Source organism: Lucilia sericata, unplaced genomic scaffold (genome assembly GCF_015586225.1).
Source record: "Lucilia sericata isolate MDLA Ls3-8-SP2 unplaced genomic scaffold, ASM1558622v1 Contig000233F_arrow, whole genome shotgun sequence".
NCBI classification, from domain to species: Eukaryota; Metazoa; Arthropoda; class Insecta; order Diptera; family Calliphoridae; genus Lucilia; species Lucilia sericata.
Genome location: NW_023994260.1, coordinates 365,212 through 383,355, shown reverse-complemented (window position 1 = coordinate 383,355; position 18,144 = coordinate 365,212). Strand labels below are relative to the sequence as shown.

The window sequence follows — 18,144 nt, the reverse complement described above, 5'->3', positions numbered from 1 at the left end:
CATTTAAAACTCACTTCTATTTTTAAAAAATTATATCGAAATTTATTTACGCAATAATTTTAGTCCTTTAACTAAATATAAATATCAACACATACTTTAAATACTTACAAAACTAAAATTTTGGTTTAATTTTTTACAATGTATCTTAATCAAAAGGAAAATCATTATTTGATTTCATTAGCAAAACAACTTTACATCCTTTGTTCATTCGTTAAAACTTTCGCACTACGAATCATAGAAGTAGCTAGCCAAAGGATAACGTATCACGAATGCCAATAACGTACAACATACCTGTACTGCCATTAACATTTGTGTTACCACCTTTTCATGCACCGGTCCAAAGACAACCAGTACAAAATTGATTAAAGTAAAATTATTCGTTATTACACGTCCATCGGGCATTTCTTGCCAGGTGATTAGTTTGAAAGTCTTAAATATAGTTACCATTATCTTGCCCAATATGTTGAGTTCATTTTTATTAAATTCCGTTGTACTTATATGCAGGAGATCTGATTTAGGATCGTATTTTGGTAGACGATGTCGTGGACAGGGTACAAATTTAAATAGCTGAGGTATGGAGTAGAGAAAGTTGATAATTTGTGGCAAAAAGAAGAGAATTAAAGTTTTACTAAAGTGCCCAATTATGCCAACAACGGCAAATGTCATGCCAGCAAAATAGCAAAATGTATCACCTACAAATACCTGTGAGGGATATCTGAAAATAGAAAGAAAATAAAGAGTTATGATAACAAACTGTTTGGTAGAGTAACCTTCAATTCAAAAGAACAAGGTGAAAATCGGACCTAAATCCTTTTAATGTCTAACGCTCTTGTTCCTTTGTTACCTCTCTATTCTAAGTATGAAGACGGAAGGTTTAAAATACTATAAAATTATGTGTTGTTAATAGAATGAATCGGTAAAAGTGCTGATCACATATCGCTTTAAAAAAGGCGTCCGCAAACTTTAGGATCATTAATAATTTCTACAGCTTTGCTGTAGTTTGTCCTATCGCTTAAATACTTTGTTGACAGATTGTGGTTCTATCTTAGGAATATCTGGAATTAATGATTTGAATCGATTTTGGATTATTCGCATAATATCGGTCATCAACGGTACCCCTTACAAAAAGGGTAATAGATCGGTTGGTTGGTTAGTTAGTTTGATCATCAAATCCGAAAAAATGCACCTAGACCTATATCGGCCCTGTTGTGCGCTCCGTAACCAGTGCCTCAGGTGGTAATCGAACCCACCACCTCTGGTCTACCAGACTAGAACACTAATCACTCACCTACCGGAGACCACGGTTGGTTGGTTAACCTTATAGTCTACTACGTGCAAAATGTCAAGCAGAGTCGTAAGATCCCCGTTTAGATAAGTCCACAGTGTAGTTATATTAATGTACTTAGCAGTGATATATTTATTATAGGTCATTGAGTCTGGACATAGATAGTTCACCAAGGTTGAGTATAGTTTATCTTCCCAGGAATTAATTCGTCTTAACAGCTAGGAAAGGGCATATGCAGAGAAGGTGGAAAACCTTTTACTCGATATCCCTGTCATTGCCTAAACCGACATGCATCTCTTCCTAGCACCCAGTGTTCAGTTATTACTGCCTGCAACCTCGATATATCCTTTCTGTTTGGGTTATATGTTTCCTAGTGAGTTTTTCATTGATAGTAGGCCGTCTAGATTATTGCGTTTTTCATTGAAAGAACGCCATATTAACTTGGCTCCTCTACATGTGTCTAGATTATTTAATATATTTTCAGAAAGAACCTGGAGATACTATTTCTAATAAATCCCAATGGAGTTGCTACTGACATCAAAGGGAAGGTCATTCCATCTATTTTCAGCCATTTGATGAATGAATAAAACCCAGCGGAGTTGCAACTGAAACAGCGTTGGAGATATGTACTTATGTATGTAAAGCTTGCAACCTAAACTAATATGTCAGACCGATCCTTCTTGTATGATCTGACCAATAGGGAAGTGGTAGTGTGGAAGTGTTTAATAAAGGAAGTACCGCTTGGCTGTTTACAAAAATTCCTATATTGACTCCAATATTGAGTTCATATAGTGTCCTACAGGCTGTCATTCTTGTATATACTTCAGCTTAAAAACACTTCAGTTGTTGGGAGATGTCATCTCCGAGATGAGAGATTATTATTTCAGCTTATTTACAGAGTACACCAGAACCAACACCGCATTTCATATCAGACCCATCTGTATAAATCCTGGTGTTATATTCCTATGGTAAGTTACTGATGTACCACTTATGAACTTTATGAACTATATCAATGTCCGTGTGTGGGGTTAATATAGTTGGGTGGTTGATTAAAGACTGAGAGCGGTAGACTATAAATTCTGCTATTATATGGAGAGCAATAAGGAGAATGTGCGATGAAGTGTTCAGAGTTTTTTGAACGACTAGTTCTTAGTCAAAAGGAGTCAGACCGCATATCCGAGGCGATCAATTGGCAATGCAAATACAACACTATTACCAAACTTAATGCACAAAAAATCTATGGTTTGGTGAGGTGTCTGACATAGTACGTCATCCTGTTGAAGCAAAATATCATGACAGTTCACATCTTCACTTTCGGTCCACAAAAAATCAATTATCTTGACTCTATATCTCAGGAGTTGCTATGATCGATGATTATTTAAGGTTCATTAGGTTACATACGTTCTTCAACTACAGCTAATTTCTCATGGGACAAATATTCGGCCGAAGTTTTTGAAAATATTTTATCACATGTCGTTTCGATAACATGAAACACCTTAATACAAACTACCACTGCCCTTGGTGGGTGGTGGCATGTCGCCATTGACCGTAATGGTGTTTGAAGTCAACCTTACTTCGGCTTCTTTCATACCGCTGCCCGTTTAACTGCTTTTAGGGGCCGAGAAGAACACTGTAGTTTTCAATTGAATCAACGTAAATCATCGCATAACAATCGCGACATTCGATTACTTTGGCAAACACTTATTAAATTCCCACTAATATTGACAACTTCCCTTCTTTTAGGCAAACGATTTACTGTTATGATACCGGACGGGTCTTTTAACATTATGATTGAGATGACTTATATCTATGTATATATAAGGATGGTTTTAAGTCCAACAGGGATCGGTCATACGATTATTTTTCGCTCCAGTTTTATCACTATCTTACCAACCTAACGTATGGATTTAAGTCTTTAATAAAAGCTTATATGTAAATATATGTATGTCTGGTGAATACACAACATCGGGACTGATTTGTGAATCCTTGGCCATATTTTCGCTACGAAGAATACCACGATGATTGGCGCAGATCAGCAGCGATGATGTGATTAACAAACGGTTTCAATTGCTGAAAACTGACACGGAGTAAACAAATACTGAGAGTTATATTCGATTTTGTTGAAACCAAGTCTGCCATGATTGACAGTATCTTTGTTTGTCGCAGATTAGATACAATGATGGGACTAGCAAACGGTTTCGATTGCGGAAAACAGTGACGACCGGGTATTGGTGATAATCATTCGATGACTTCTTCCTTACATGAATCTTTTATAGAAACTACCACAGTGAAGACAAAGAGACCTTATTTTCGCTACCAAGACTACAATGATTAACAATTTCTTTTATTGTCACAGATCAGCGCGATAATGGGTATTGGGTATTATGGAATGAGGTTCATCCTTACATGAATCTCTATTTTAACTTCTTCCATAGAAGCTGTCACAGTGACATCAAAGAGTAAACAGTGGAGCATTTCTTTGCTTCTTTTCTGCTTTATCGTAATTTACGAACATTTCTATGGATAGTCCATATTCGATAGTTGATATTCATAAAATATTAATAATAATATACCAGACATAGTGGTCATAAGGGTCGGGACATGACCTGTTTCTGGGTAATACAAGGGAACTCATTTATTAACTCAAATTAACGCTCCAACGATTATGAGATCTATGTTCAGAATGATCCGTGATTGTCAACTCAGTGAAAACTGTTACAACTGAAAGTTTTTCCCAGATAAGAACTATGGGCTGCAGTTGAACTGTTAAAACAATAACAAAATCTAACATATGCACTGCAAATCACTGCCGGAATCGGTACTAAACCAGGTACTCTATTTCGAATTCAAATTCAATTTATATATTTTAATATAATTTTATTTAAACAACACAAAGGGTTTACAAATACATAGAATACTTAATTTAAATGATAAACTATTATTAACTAAAATAATTTGCTAAATTTACAACTAAATACTAATTACTCTTACATTTTTTGTTTGGTGTGTTTAAATTAACAAATGCTTTTGTTTATTGTAATATAAAATTAAATTCGATTTATATAAATTAATTAAACGAATAATCACAATTAAATGAAATATTTGCATTAAGACCAGAACTATTACAAATTAAATATACATTTATATGTATTATTAAGGACCAATTAAATTGTTTATAATGGTGTCACATAAATAAATCATATATTTGTTATAAACATTTCATTTGTTTAATTAGTTGTATCACAGCATTTATTTTATTCGGTTTATTTTCAAGAAATTATAAACAATTATAAGAGTTTTGTTTATTTGGTTATATTTGAATTTTATTTTATTCGGTTTATTTTCAAGAAATTATAAACAATTATAAGAGTTTTGTTTATTTGGTTATATTTGAATATTGTTTATGTGTGGTAGTGTGTACGAGAAAGGAAGAAATTCTTTGGGAGACTAAAGACACAAAATGTAGGTTATACATAGACTTAATAATATTATAAGTTCAATAATAATATAACTTAAGGCAGATCATGGGGTTTGTATTATATTTAAATTATTTTCCAATGATTTTTTAATATTAATACGAATACAATTAACATTTAATAAGTCTATAATAATTATAAGTAAATATGTGTTTTTTAAGGGGTGTTATAATGTACTATGTGTTGCATGAGAGATAGGGAGAGAGATAATTAATAATTGTGTAGGAGAATCAATTTGGGGGTTTGTTAATATAAATATTAATTGTTTTATGTGATATGTGAGTTAGATTTTGAATTAAAGCGATATAAGCTGTTTAAATTCCATGATTTTTCTAATATGTCTTCATGAGAGAAAAAATGAAACGATTATATTGAATATTTCTAGCCGATCTGTTGATCCATGAACAATTCATATGAGAGAAACACTCTGATAATTACTATTTATTTCATTTTAAAGAATTTATTTGAATTTCCATTAATTTTAGTCAATTTTCGATTTCATTTATCTCTCACAATTTAAAAACATAATTAAAGATTTTTTTATATAACTTATTTATACTTATTTTTGGTTGATTATTAAGGTATTAATAAATTGGATTAGCAGGCACAATTAATAAATTACAATTAATGACATGACATGAGATAAATTATTTCATTGATGATTTTATAATTACAAAATTCGTTTAAGGAACATTTATTTTGTATTTTCTTTAAGAAAAAGTACAATTTTCTCAATTTTTTATTGTTAAACCCAAAATTAATATTTGAAGATTGTAAGAGCTGAAAATATCAGCAGAGAATTCAATAGAGTACGAGGTAAATACTGGATGTTAAACATTTAAGGGAGCTTTAAGAACATACACTTTTTTAAACAATTAAATTCTACGGAAATCTACGATTTTTTATCATTAGATTTTGATGTACATTTTGACATTTCTCTAGTCTAGTCTATATTCCAGTCTAGTCTATAGTCTAGTCTATAGTCTAGTCTATAGTCTAGTCTATAGTCTAGTCTATAGTCTAGTCTATAGTCTAGTCTATAGTCTAGTCTATAGTCTAGTCTATAGTCTAGTCTATAGTCTAGTCTATAGTCTAGTCTATAGTCTAGTCTATAGTCTAGTCTATAGTCTAGTCTATAGTCTAGTCTATAGTCTAGTCTATAGTCTAGTCTATAGTCTAGTCTATAGTCTAGTCTATAGTCTAGTCTATAGTCTAGTCTATAGTCTAGTCTATAGTCTAGTCTATAGTCTAGTCTATAGTCTAGTCTATAGTCTAGTCTATAGTCTAGTCTATAGTCTAGTCTATAGTCTAGTCTATAGTCTAGTCTATAGTCTAGTCTATAGTCTAGTCTATAGTCTAGTCTATAGTCTAGTCTATAGTCTAGTCTATAGTCTAGTCTATAGTCTAGTCTATAGTCTAGTCTATAGTCTAGTCTATAGTCTAGTCTATAGTCTAGTCTATAGTCTAGTCTATAGTCTAGTCTATAGTCTAGTCTATAGTCTAGTCTATAGTATAGTCTAGTCTATAGTATAGTCTAGTCTATAGTATAGTCTAGTCTATAGTATAGTCTAGTCTATAGTATAGTCTAGTCTATAGTATAGTCTAGTCTATAGTATAGTCTAGTCTATAGTATAGTCTAGTCTATAGTATAGTCTAGTCTAGTCTATAGTATAGTCTAGTCTATAGTATAGTCTAGTCTATAGTATAGTCTAGTCTATAGTATAGTCTAGTCTATAGTATAGTCTAGTCTATAGTATAGTCTAGTCTATAGTATAGTCTAGTCTATAGTATAGTCTAGTCTATAGTATAGTCTAGTCTATAGTATAGTCTAGTCTATAGTATAGTCTAGTCTATAGTATAGTCTAGTCTATAGTATAGTCTAGTCTATAGTCTAGTCTATAGTCTAGTCTATAGTCTAGTCTATAGTATAGTCTAGTCTAGTCTATAGTCTAGTCTATAGTCTAGTCTATAGTCTAGTCTATAGTCTAGTCTAGTCTATAGTCTAGTCTAGTCTATAGTCTAGTCTATAGTCTAGTCTAGTCTATAGTCTAGTCTATAGTCTAGTCTAGTCTATAGTCTAGTCTATAGTCTAGTCTAGTCTATAGTCTAGTCTATAGTCTAGTCTAGTCTATAGTCTAGTCTATAGTCTAGTCTATAGTCTAGTCTATAGTCTAGTCTATAGTCTAGTCTATAGTCTAGTCTATAGTCTAGTCTATAGTCTAGTCTATAGTCTAGTCTATAGTCTAGTCTATAGTCTAGTCTATAGTCTAGTCTATAGTCTAGTCTATAGTCTAGTCTATAGTCTAGTCTATAGTCTAGTCTATAGTCTAGTCTAGTCTATAGTCTAGTCTATAGTCTAGTCTATAGTCTAGTCTTCTATAGTCTAGTCTATAGTCTAGTCTATAGTCTAGTCTATAGTCTAGTCTATAGTCTAGTCTATAGTCTAGTCTATAGTCTAGTCTATAGTCTAGTCTATAGTCTAGTCTATAGTCTAGTCTATAGTCTAGTCTATAGTCTAGTCTATAGTCTAGTCTATAGTCTAGTCTAGTCTATAGTCTAGTCTAGTCTATAGTCCTAGTCTATAGTCTAGTCTATAATCTAGTCTAAAGTCTAGTCTATAATCTAGTCTATTGAAGGAGAAACTATATATAGAAAGAGAATTTATCGAAAAATTGGAGAAATTTCCACGAAATTTCTCTTAAATAAATTTATCATAAATTCTCTGTGGAAAGAAAAGTTATGGAATATTTTTTGTAGAAAGATAAAACAGCCCGTCAACATTTGAAAAAAGTCGAAATCCAGAGACTTGAGAATACATTTAGAGCATCGCTAAATCGGACAAATTTTCAAAGAGAAATCATAGTTCTGGAATAAAATGTTTGTTCATTTAAAGGCCTTGAAAGTGAGTTAACAGTTTTCCGTTCACATTGACTTTATTACTTTGAAATTCTGTATATGTACCTGTAGAAATGTTTCTCTACTAAATGTAATTATTTCACTTAAATGTAATAATAATATTTCATCGTTTTTTGTACGATTAAACAATTTGGCTTAATTGAATAAAATTTAAATCTTTTCGAAAGATTTTCGCAAGCAATTCACTTCATTGGGTCTATGCTATTGTCGTCAACTATTTAAAAAATAGTTGCATACCAAGTAGCACAGATCCTGACGATTGTTTTCCATTTTAACTAATTTACTATTTACATGCCTATGGTTTTAAAACATTTCATCTTCATTATCGCTGGCCAGCAAGTCTTCCAAAGATTCATAAATATTTATTAACAAATGACCATACTTCCAGCTTTGTTCGGAGGCATAATGAGGAGCATAATATTTATCGGAAAAACGACGTACCTTTTGTAATTGAGTTTTACCATCTTTTAGATAGATACCTGTCGAGATGAGTTGTTGCACATAGGCGGCATCTATGTGAGATGAATGTTTTTTATCCGCGGGAAATACCACAGTATTTTGAATTGACTTTGAGGGTGATGGTGCCGATGTCGCTGATGAGGCAGTTAATGTTGAGTTCGATGTTAATTTATGGTTAGAGGAACTTTGTGATAGATGCAACTCGGCAATAATTTCATCAGGTTCTTGACAATATTTACAAAACCAACCACCAAAATGGTTTAAATCTCCTATAACCAAGGATGGCTGTTGTTGGTGATGTTGAGAGGTAATTTGTGTTAGTAGAAGCGTTGGATTTGCATCTGCATTATCGATGTTTTGAAAGGAACTTATGAGACCACTGAGATAAGTTTGTTGAGGATGTTGCCAATAAAATCCATAGATGGTAAATTTCAAACGAAATTGTATGACGGGTGCTAAATCAGAACCATAGTATTTAAGAAAATTTAAAGCTCGATGACCCAAGATGGTTTTGTCGTCCGTAAAAATGAATATATCTGTGGGTTTTATGGCATTTGTGGGCAATTGTTGTTGCCTGAAAAGGCGATAGGCCTCAGCTGAAGAGCAATTATTATATGAGGGTAGTTTACAGTGATACAAAAAATAATTTTTCATAGGTAACATTTGTTTTAATCTAAATTTAATTGCTTTAAGATCCTTGTTATTTATAGGATGCCTTTTTAAATATACTATAAAATAGTCCACAACCTTAGTGACAGCTTTAATCTGCAATTCCATTAAATCTAAATTCAAAAAAGCACCTTCCAACATATAAACCAAGCGGTGGGCTTCCTCCCTGGTGGGGTCCTTAACTTTGTAGGGCATTTTAGCAGTTAATAAGGCTCTCCAAATAACCTCTGGTTGACCACAGTCTCTGCCATGCCACTCTGGCCAACATTCACAATTTTCTTGCCAAGGATTAGAATCATCCCATTCTATACTTCCTTTCAGTCTAGTCTCATTTACGGTGCCTTCTTTAAAACACCATAGAGCAGTTTCGCCAAACATAATCTTCTCAGCTTCCGAGAGATTGTAGTTGTTTTTGTGTAACAAAAATTCATTTTGAAACTTAAGATCTCTAGAAGGCCATTGGAAATTTGTTACTTCAAGCACTTTACCTTCTGGTCTTAGTTTTTGGGAAGCCTTCAACGCTGCCGATTGCACAAAATTGATTCTATTCTCCTCCAACTCATGATTTGAGCCAGTCGTTTCATTTAGTTTATCACTTAAGCCCAATTGCATTAACCAAAAACATAGTATGAATCCAAATTGTATTAGTAATATTGACCATAATATAAATCTCTTAGTCCAGGTCCCTTTTGTAAATGTCTGCTGCTGGTGGTGATGTTGGTGAAGGTGATTGTGTTGATTATGCAGCAGCTGCTGCTGCACCTGCTGATTAGTATTCGTTGGCGTGGCAGGTTTAAGTAGTTGCATCATCTCCTTGGAACCATCATGCAACTCTATTCCATTGTGCTGCGTTGAACTTAAACGTAAATGCATTTGTATGTGATCCACTGGTATAATGATTTAATTTTTCATTTTATCCCATACAGATTTGTTCGATAAAATTTTAATTTTTCCAGCACACACCCATGTAAAGATACTACACAAAAACTTTATACATTTTACGTTTTGTATGCCTTTTTCTTTAGAATACTTTGCTATTTGTATGTGCCTTGTTCTACGTTGTTGTATTCACCGTCTGTTTGTTGTCATTGTTTTTGTTGCTGTTTTTTTTCAGTCTGAGTATCTTGTGGTGTTAGCGCTGAGAATGATGTCGTTGGTGGGGTGGTGTCAGTAGGGGTTCATTATTTTTTACTTTGCTCTTACAGCTGTGTTTTTATATTTTGAACAGCTGATTTTACTTCCCCTAAATAACATTTTTTCTTTTTATTTCTATTTACTACATTATTTTGTTTTGTTTTTATTTCTTTGTTTACTGCAACCGGTGTTGGACTGTGCACAGTGTAATGCTTACACTTTTCATACTGTTAAAATGTAAAATGTTTATAGATTATGTTTGAAACACCTTTTCACTTTGATTTCATACCGTATTTACACTAACTTTTAAATTTCGTTTAATTTAGTGGCATTTCACTAACACACTGAAAAAATTAATATTATATTTGAACATCAGTTAACAAAATTAAAAATATTGTGATCTTTATCTGAGTTTCATGCTTAAAATCACATGTTTAATTAAAGCACAAGTTTAATAAATGGAGTGGGGCCAGTTTTCAGTGTAATATAAATCAATCTTCTTAGAATATTATTTGATTTACAATATTATGATCGTATGTTGGGAAGTCTCAGAAACAGGTAATAGAAAGAAAATGTCATTCATATTCTCAACAAGTACATAGTGAAATGATTGAACTATAAAATTTGATGAGTTAGAATGTATGTTTAGGTATAGCTAAAATTTGGAACTTTTCAACACCAGATAACAATGCAATAGTAGTAGGAAAATTGTTCGATTTGATGTTATGGTCGAATATTTTTTAAATCTATAAAAGAGCGTTTGTGGCTTTATTAGGTAGGTACATTCATGTTGGGTACCAGGGCACTGTGATAAATTGGGACTGTCCAGACAGGAATCAGATCTGGAACTTTTCAGAAGATTAAAGGGGTTGTTCAAGTTCGATTTATGGTTTACACTTGTTTTGATAACATATGCAAATACTATTTTTTGCAACGTTAGAATCTTATTAAGCTCCGCTTTATTTACAACTTTGTTGGAAATTTCTAACGAGTAAACCGTTAACGGTACCTAAATATTGTTTGCCACCAATCTACGTTTTGTAAATTAAAAAACTCTTTTTTTCTGATCGTCAACATAAGCACTACGTGCTCTTGGCGTTATTGCTTCTACGAGGTAAAATAATAATAATAAATAAATACAGAGAGATCTACGTCTCATTAAATTTGCAAATATTTTGTTTTATTTTCATAAAATCTTGGGAAATTGTGGTGGAGCTGAACATTTGGTCCAACCGAACCGGATTTTTTGGGTATCATATACGGATTTTTGGCATCTTCACTCCATCATCCCTTGGAAAACATACAGTCCACCGAAGATATATTTTTTATTAATTTTTACGAAATTTCTACGAAATAAGGTACGTAAATATATTTCAATTGTGAGCAAGTGATAAAAAATTCTATAGTTGTTTCGCGATCACACACACATATTTTTTGTGGTTTTTTAATTGGTTTAACTTGTTGTATTTGTGGATATTTTGCACTAATTTTAACTTTAATTTATATCAAAAAATATTTAAATTCTTTTGATCTTACGGACAATAATTTAAAGCGATATTGTTGATCTTATTTTATTATAAATTAGTGTTTCATTACATTTCTTTTGTGCGTTTGTTTGTTTACAGATTTACATCTGTAAATTCTACCAACAAAATACATTACGGTGTATTCTTGTTCTTCCCTTATATTGGGTACCCTACGGTCGGTCAGTTTGACTATTATCAAGTTTGTTGATATAAATTTTGTAGTCAATTCGTAGTTTAATATCGAGTTATTAATTCATCTATTTTTATTACAATTTTTAAATATTAAAAATGTCGGTCACGTCACTAAATGCGTTTATTAGAGCATCGGATGCTCTCGTTGCATACCGCGTGAGGTTTGATAATTTAGATGATGAATTGCATGACGTTTTTAAGTTGGAGATTCGGAAACGGGAGTTAGAAAGACTTTGGGACAAAGTTAATTCGACGTACGAAGTATGTCTTAACACTCTAGAGTCTAGTGAATTTAAAGTGGTAGCGGAAAAATATCAAGCCACATCTTATGAATATATTGAATGTGGAGGATCTATTTCTAAGAAAATAAGAACATTGGAATCCGCTTCAAAAACTAATGAACCTCCAACAGCGAATTTGAATTCCGATAATTCAGAGCATAATCTGACGCTCCCTCCATGCGATATCGACTCTTTCGTAGGGGATTATGTTTCATGGCCCGCTTTTAGGGATTTATTTACCGCAATTTACATTAATAGCTCGCGGCTTAGCAATATAGAACGTCTTTGCCATTTAATACGGAAAACCGAGGGTGAAGCTAAAACAATCGTTTCAAGATATCCATTAAATAATAATAGTTTTGAGTTAGCTTGGCGCGATTTAAGGAATACATATGAGAATCCTCGTATGTTGGTGCATAACCAACTAAAGCTTTTATTTAGTCTTCCTGCCTTTGACAAGGAGTCGATCACAGCACTCAAAACCTTACAGAACGGAATCGATAGTTTTCTTACGGCACTTTCTATTTACAATGTGCCTACAGATAATTGGGACCCAATTATCGTGTTTATGTGTATTCAACGTCTACCTAGTTCAACAATTATTTTATGGGAACAGGGCATTAAGGACAAATTAAGTTTATCTTCATGGAAAGATTTAGATAATTTTCTGAAGGAAAGAATTCTGACTTTGCAATGTCTTCAAGAAATTAAAGGTACAAACTCCACTAATATGGAATCTTCATTGCAATCTCACAATTCTTCCGTTAAAATTTCTTGTATTTTATGTCCTAATCAGTCCCACTACTTGCGAAATTGTCGTCGTTTTAAAAGTCTTTCAATATCTGATAGAATTTCAACAGTGAATGAGCATAACTTCTGCACTAATTGTCTTTCGAGGACACATACCGCCAGAAGTTGCAAAATCAATAATAATTGTTATATATGCAATAATCGACATCACTCGATGCTTCATTTACAACATTTAGAAAATTCTGTGGTTGAAAGACCTACTGTTTCTACGGAACAGAACTCTGGTGCGGTTCTACGACCTACTAACTCCCACTACCAACAATCACATACGTCCAATAATGTAACGCCCAATTCACAAGTATTTCATACTAGTCAAAACCAGTCTGTTCTATTAGGCACAGCTACGGTAAATATAATTCATAATAACAATAAGCATCAGGTCCGCGCTTTAATTGATTCGGGTTCGGAATGCTCTTACATTTCTGAACGATTACGGAAAAGGTTAAAACTTTCCACGCATTCTGCACACGCTCAAGTTTCTGGCATCAATAATGTAGTTATTGGAGTTTCTAAATATTGTCCTGTGGAAATTGGTTCCGATTTAGACTCTTCAGTAAACCTTAGTACAAACGCATTTGTTTTACCAAAAATTTCAGGAAATTTGCCTTCAACTTCCGTAAATATCGATATTAAAAAGTTATTGCCAAATCTTCGTTTGGCGGATTCTAATCTTTTAGATAGTAGGCCTGTAGATATTCTTATTGGTGCGGATTTATATCATCGTATAATTTTACCGGAAGTACAGCAAAATATATTAGGGTCATTATTGGCACAAAAAACTGTATTTGGCTGGATTCTGACAGGACCAGCCAATCCTAGGGACTTTGAATCACATATCGCAAATTTACAATACACTACGTGGTCTAACGCTTCTTAACGTTTGTTTGAATATCATTTAAAATGCTCACAAGAATATATTTACGTCTACTTTAATACACATACTAAATTTAAATACACCACTTTGTGGTTGGGTCATTTATGACCATGCCCCTCTTTAAGGGGCCCAGTTCATGGTCTGCTTAAAACCATTCTCCATTTGAGAGCAGTATGTAGTCTGCGGAAAACTACATCCCATAGGCTTTGTCCTATGGGAACCCTTTTTCTACGAACCCAGTTCATGGTCTGCTTTAAAACCATTCTCATTTGAGAGCAGTATGTAGTCTGCGGAAAACTACATCCCATAGGCTTTGTTCTATGGGAACCATTATTTTACCAGCCCAGTCTGGTGTGATACCTTTGATCACTTGTTTTATAAAAAAAAAAAAAAAAAATATTAACAAAAAAGAATAAAAAAAAAAACAATAAATTTATAGATATAGATCTCAATGTTAATTGCAACACTCTTTAGTGTTGCAAGGTGGCCGGCAATGTTCAAGTTCGATTTATGGTTTACACTTGTTTTGATAACATATGCAAATACTATTTTTTGCAACGTTAGAATCTTATTAAGCTCCGCTTTATTTACAACTTTGTTGGAAATTTCTAACGAGTAAACCGTTAACGGTACCTAAATATTGTTTGCCACCAATCTACGTTTTGTAAATTAAAAAACTCTTTTTTTCTGATCGTCAACATAAGCACTACGTGCTCTTGGCGTTATTGCTTCTACGAGGTAAAATAATAATAATAAATAAATACAGAGAGATCTACGTCTCATTAAATTTGCAAATATTTTGTTTTATTTTCATAAAATCTTGGGAAATTGTGGTGGAGCTGAACAGGGGTAAACAACCCCATTTGCCACTGCCTCCAAAAAAATTTCGAATTACCACGATGGATCCAACTATCTATCTATCTATCTATCTATCTATCTATCTATCTATCTATCTATCTATCTATCTATCTATCTATCTATCTATCTATCTATCTATCTATCTATCTATCTATCTATCTATCTATCTATCTATCTATCTATCTATCTATCTATCTATCTATCTATCTATCTATCTATCTATCTATCTATCTATCTATCTATCTATCTATCTATCTATCTATCTATCTATCTATCTATCTATCTATCTATCTATCTATCTATCTATCTATCTATCTATCTATCTATCTATCTATCTATCTATCTATCTATCTATCTATCTATCTATCTATCTATCTATCTATCTATCTATCTATCTATCTATCTATCTATCTATCTATCTATCTATCTATCTATCTATCTATCTATCTATCTATCTATCTATCTATCTATCTATCTATCTATCTATCTATCTATCTATCTATCTATCTATCTATCTATCTATCTATCTATCTATCTATCTATCTATCTATCTATCTATCTGTCTATCTATCTATCTATCTATCTATCTATCTATCTATCTATCTATCTATCTATCTATCTATCTATCTATCTGTCTGTCTATCTATCTATCTATCTATCTATCTATCTATCTATCTATCTTGAATTTTCTTCGAATTGACATTCTCATGTACTAGGAAAGCTTTAGAAAAGAAATACAGTTTCTTGGTAAATTTCCTAGATTCGCCGGTTTTTGTTAAAAATTGTTAGATTAAGACTCATTTTAACTGGTTCCTTAATGTACTTTAGAATAACAACAATGTTCCACAGAATAAATTCTATAAATTAGGGCGGGATTATGAGTTCCAATATCGTTCTGCTAAAAGCTGATTTGGTTGTACAGAGTCTACATTTTTACATTTTTCTTGTAATATTCTAGGCAAATAAGTTAATTTTCAATTGGAAATTTATTTGAACATATTTGTACATCCCTTGATAAGTTGTTGTTTTAAAATACACGTGTACCTATTCGCACTAAGACGGTGATAAATGCATAAAAGTTCTTCAAAAACTAAATAATTTCGAAGTTATAAAGAACGCAACTTTAAAAAACTTTCACCCAATTAATACATTACAAACTGATAAGATAACTCTATCAGTAATATGATAATAATAAAAACATTAAATGGTACTCACTTGTTATATTTCCAAAGTGCCAAAGAGACTGCAAGGAATGGCAGCATAAGGTAAATGCTAAATTTATGACCATCAATTTGATGACCCAAATACAATTCGATGACATTGAACACCAATATAGAACCGGCTATGATAATAGATTGTCCCACCTCCAAACCATTTATACCGGCCAATATATTAATAGCATTTGTACAGAACACCGCCAACATGCCCATATAAATATAATACAAGACACCTTAAAAATATATAAAACAATAAACATTTAAAATTGAACACTTTCGACGGTAACAAAAAAAAAAAAAAAAACAAACCTACCTATATCTAAAGATTCTCCCACAAAGGAACGTACAAATTTCGGCATTATAACGGTGGTGGAATTGTAATTTACATAATAGACCATAAGTAAAGGTAGTGTGGCCATGGTGGGTAACATAAGTTTATGGCGCCATCTCAAATCCAATACGTCATCAGCAAAACCCAGTAATATCATACAACAAATGGACAGTAATGCCACAATAAGTTCAACAAATTCTTCGTGGGGAAAAGTTGAGGGTTTACCGCCGGTAGTGGCATCCATGGCGGCTGTTTCTTCTAGGGTAAAAGGCACGGGTATAAATAAAAACATGGCCACCAAAAAAACGCAACCAATTAAAACCCCCAAGGATTCGGGCCTAGATAATTGAAATAGTTTATCGCTTGAGCTATATGCAGTCACTTGGTTAATCATACTTACACTTGAGTTTGATCTTTCTTGCACAAATCTTTGCCATAGAGATTAGCCTTGATAAACATTTCACGGAACCGTGGTATTATGCGGATGGCCATTAAATAGGCCGCCACTGATATTACACCATTTAGGGCTAAACAAGTGTAGTTCATTTTAAAGCCTTTTTATTGTAATTATCTTGAACTAACGATGAAATGATACAGTTTTCTATTTCTTTGCACTATATTATTAATTACTAATTAAATTAAGAAATGCATTTCCAATTTACTACTGATTCACAAAAACGTATACCAACAACACAACCAATAATAAAATGCCACAAGAAAAAGAATTGCTAAAGGAATAGTATAATGAAAGAGAGAGAATTATTACTGATAAGGTAAATGTCACAAACAGCTGTGACCGGTTGTTTATAGAGTTGCCACTGGTTTTATTATTTTTCTACAAAATTGAAAAATAGGGATGGAATAAATCGATGTTTTGGCAAAATTTTCGATAAATACCTTTTCTTTCAAGAATTTTAGATAAATTCCTTTTCTTAGGAATTTTCAATAAATTTTTTTTACTTTAGAGAAAGAATTATTTTCCTTTATAAAATTTTTGATATATTCTATTTAGAGAATTTACGATAAATTATTTTTCTATAAAGAAAGAACTTATCGAAACTTAATGAACATTTTCGATAAATATTCTTTCCTTAGATAGAAATTCTCTTTCTACAGAAAATTTTCATTTAATTCTCTTTCTTTAAAGATTTTTAATAAATTCTCTTTCTTTAGAGAATTTTCAATAATTTCTCTTTTTAGAGAATTTTTGATAACCTCTATTGCTTTTCTCTTTTTCTAGAGAATTTTCGATAAATTCCTCTTTTTAAAGAATTTTCGATAGAGAATTCGGCAGAGAATTTTCTATAAATTCTCCTTGTTTAGAGAATTTTCGATAATTCTCTTTCTTTAGAGCATTTTTGATAAATTCTCTTTCTTTAGAGAATTTTCGATAATTCTCTTTCTCTAGAGAATTTTCGATAAATTCTCTTTCTTTAGATCATTTTCGATAAATTCTCTTTCTTTAGAGCATTTTTGATAAATCCTCTTTCTTTAGAGAATTTTCGATAAATTCTCTTTTTTTAGAGAATTTTCGATAAATTCTCTTTCTTTAGTGAATTTTCGATAAATTCTCTTTCTTTAGAGAATTTTCGATAAATTCTCTTTCTTTAGAGAATTTTCGATAAATTCTTTCTTTAGAGAATTTTCTATAAATTCTCTTTCTTTCGAGAATTTTCGATAAATTCTCTTTCTTTAGAGAATTTTCGATAAATTCTCTTTCTTTAGGGAATTTTCGATAAATTCTCTTTCTTTAGGGAACTTTCGATAAATTCTCTTTCTTTAGGGAATTTTCGATAAATTCTCTTCCTTTAGGGGATTTTCGATAAATTCAGTTTTTTTAGAAAATATTCGATAAATTCTCTTAGAAAATTTTCGAAAAATTTTGTTTCTTTAGAGAATTTTCTGTCTTTAGAGAATTTTCGATAAATTCTCTTTCTTTAGAGAATTTTCGATAAATTGTCTTTAGAGAAATTCTGTTTCTTTAGAGAATTTTCGATAAATTCTCTTTCTTTAGAGAATTTTTGATCATTTTCAATAAATTCTACTTCATTAGATAATTTTCGATAAATTCTCTTTCTTTAGAGAATTTTCGATAAATTCTCTTTCTTTAGAGAAT

General features: G+C 32.0%; 2 protein-coding genes across 2 annotated transcripts; both read right to left on the bottom strand.

Moving 5' to 3' along the window:
- Positions 1–19: 19 nt before the first annotated feature.
- On the bottom strand, positions 20–16,748 carry LOC119602447 (UDP-N-acetylglucosamine--dolichyl-phosphate N-acetylglucosaminephosphotransferase). The gene is made up of 4 exons (XM_037953982.1): positions 16,429–16,748; positions 16,011–16,366; positions 15,696–15,930; positions 20–715 (listed from the first exon to the last, which is right to left on the bottom strand). Exons 1-4 carry the CDS (start codon positions 16,572–16,574, stop codon positions 226–228), a joined length of 1,227 nt encoding a protein of 408 aa, XP_037809910.1. The 5' UTR covers positions 16,575–16,748; the 3' UTR covers positions 20–225.
- On the bottom strand, positions 7,378–9,971 carry LOC119602446 (beta-1,4-mannosyl-glycoprotein 4-beta-N-acetylglucosaminyltransferase). The gene has a single exon (XM_037953981.1). It carries the CDS (start codon positions 9,676–9,678, stop codon positions 7,981–7,983), a length of 1,698 nt encoding a protein of 565 aa, XP_037809909.1. The 5' UTR covers positions 9,679–9,971; the 3' UTR covers positions 7,378–7,980.
- Positions 16,749–18,144: the final 1,396 nt, after the last annotated feature.

Coding starts and splice junctions, on each gene's coding strand:
- LOC119602446 (XM_037953981.1), bottom strand. CDS start 9,678: ATGCATTTACGTTTAAGTTCAACGCAGCACAATGGAATAGAGTTGCAT.
- LOC119602447 (XM_037953982.1), bottom strand. CDS start 16,574: ATGAACTACACTTGTTTAGCCCTAAATGGTGTAATATCAGTGGCGGCC. Junction 15,931..16,010: donor GGGAGAATCTTTAGATATAG/GTAGGTTTGTTT, acceptor TATATTTTTAAG/GTGTCTTGTATTATATTTAT. Junction 716..15,695: donor GCACTTTGGAAATATAACAA/GTGAGTACCATT, acceptor TTCTATTTTCAG/ATATCCCTCACAGGTATTTG.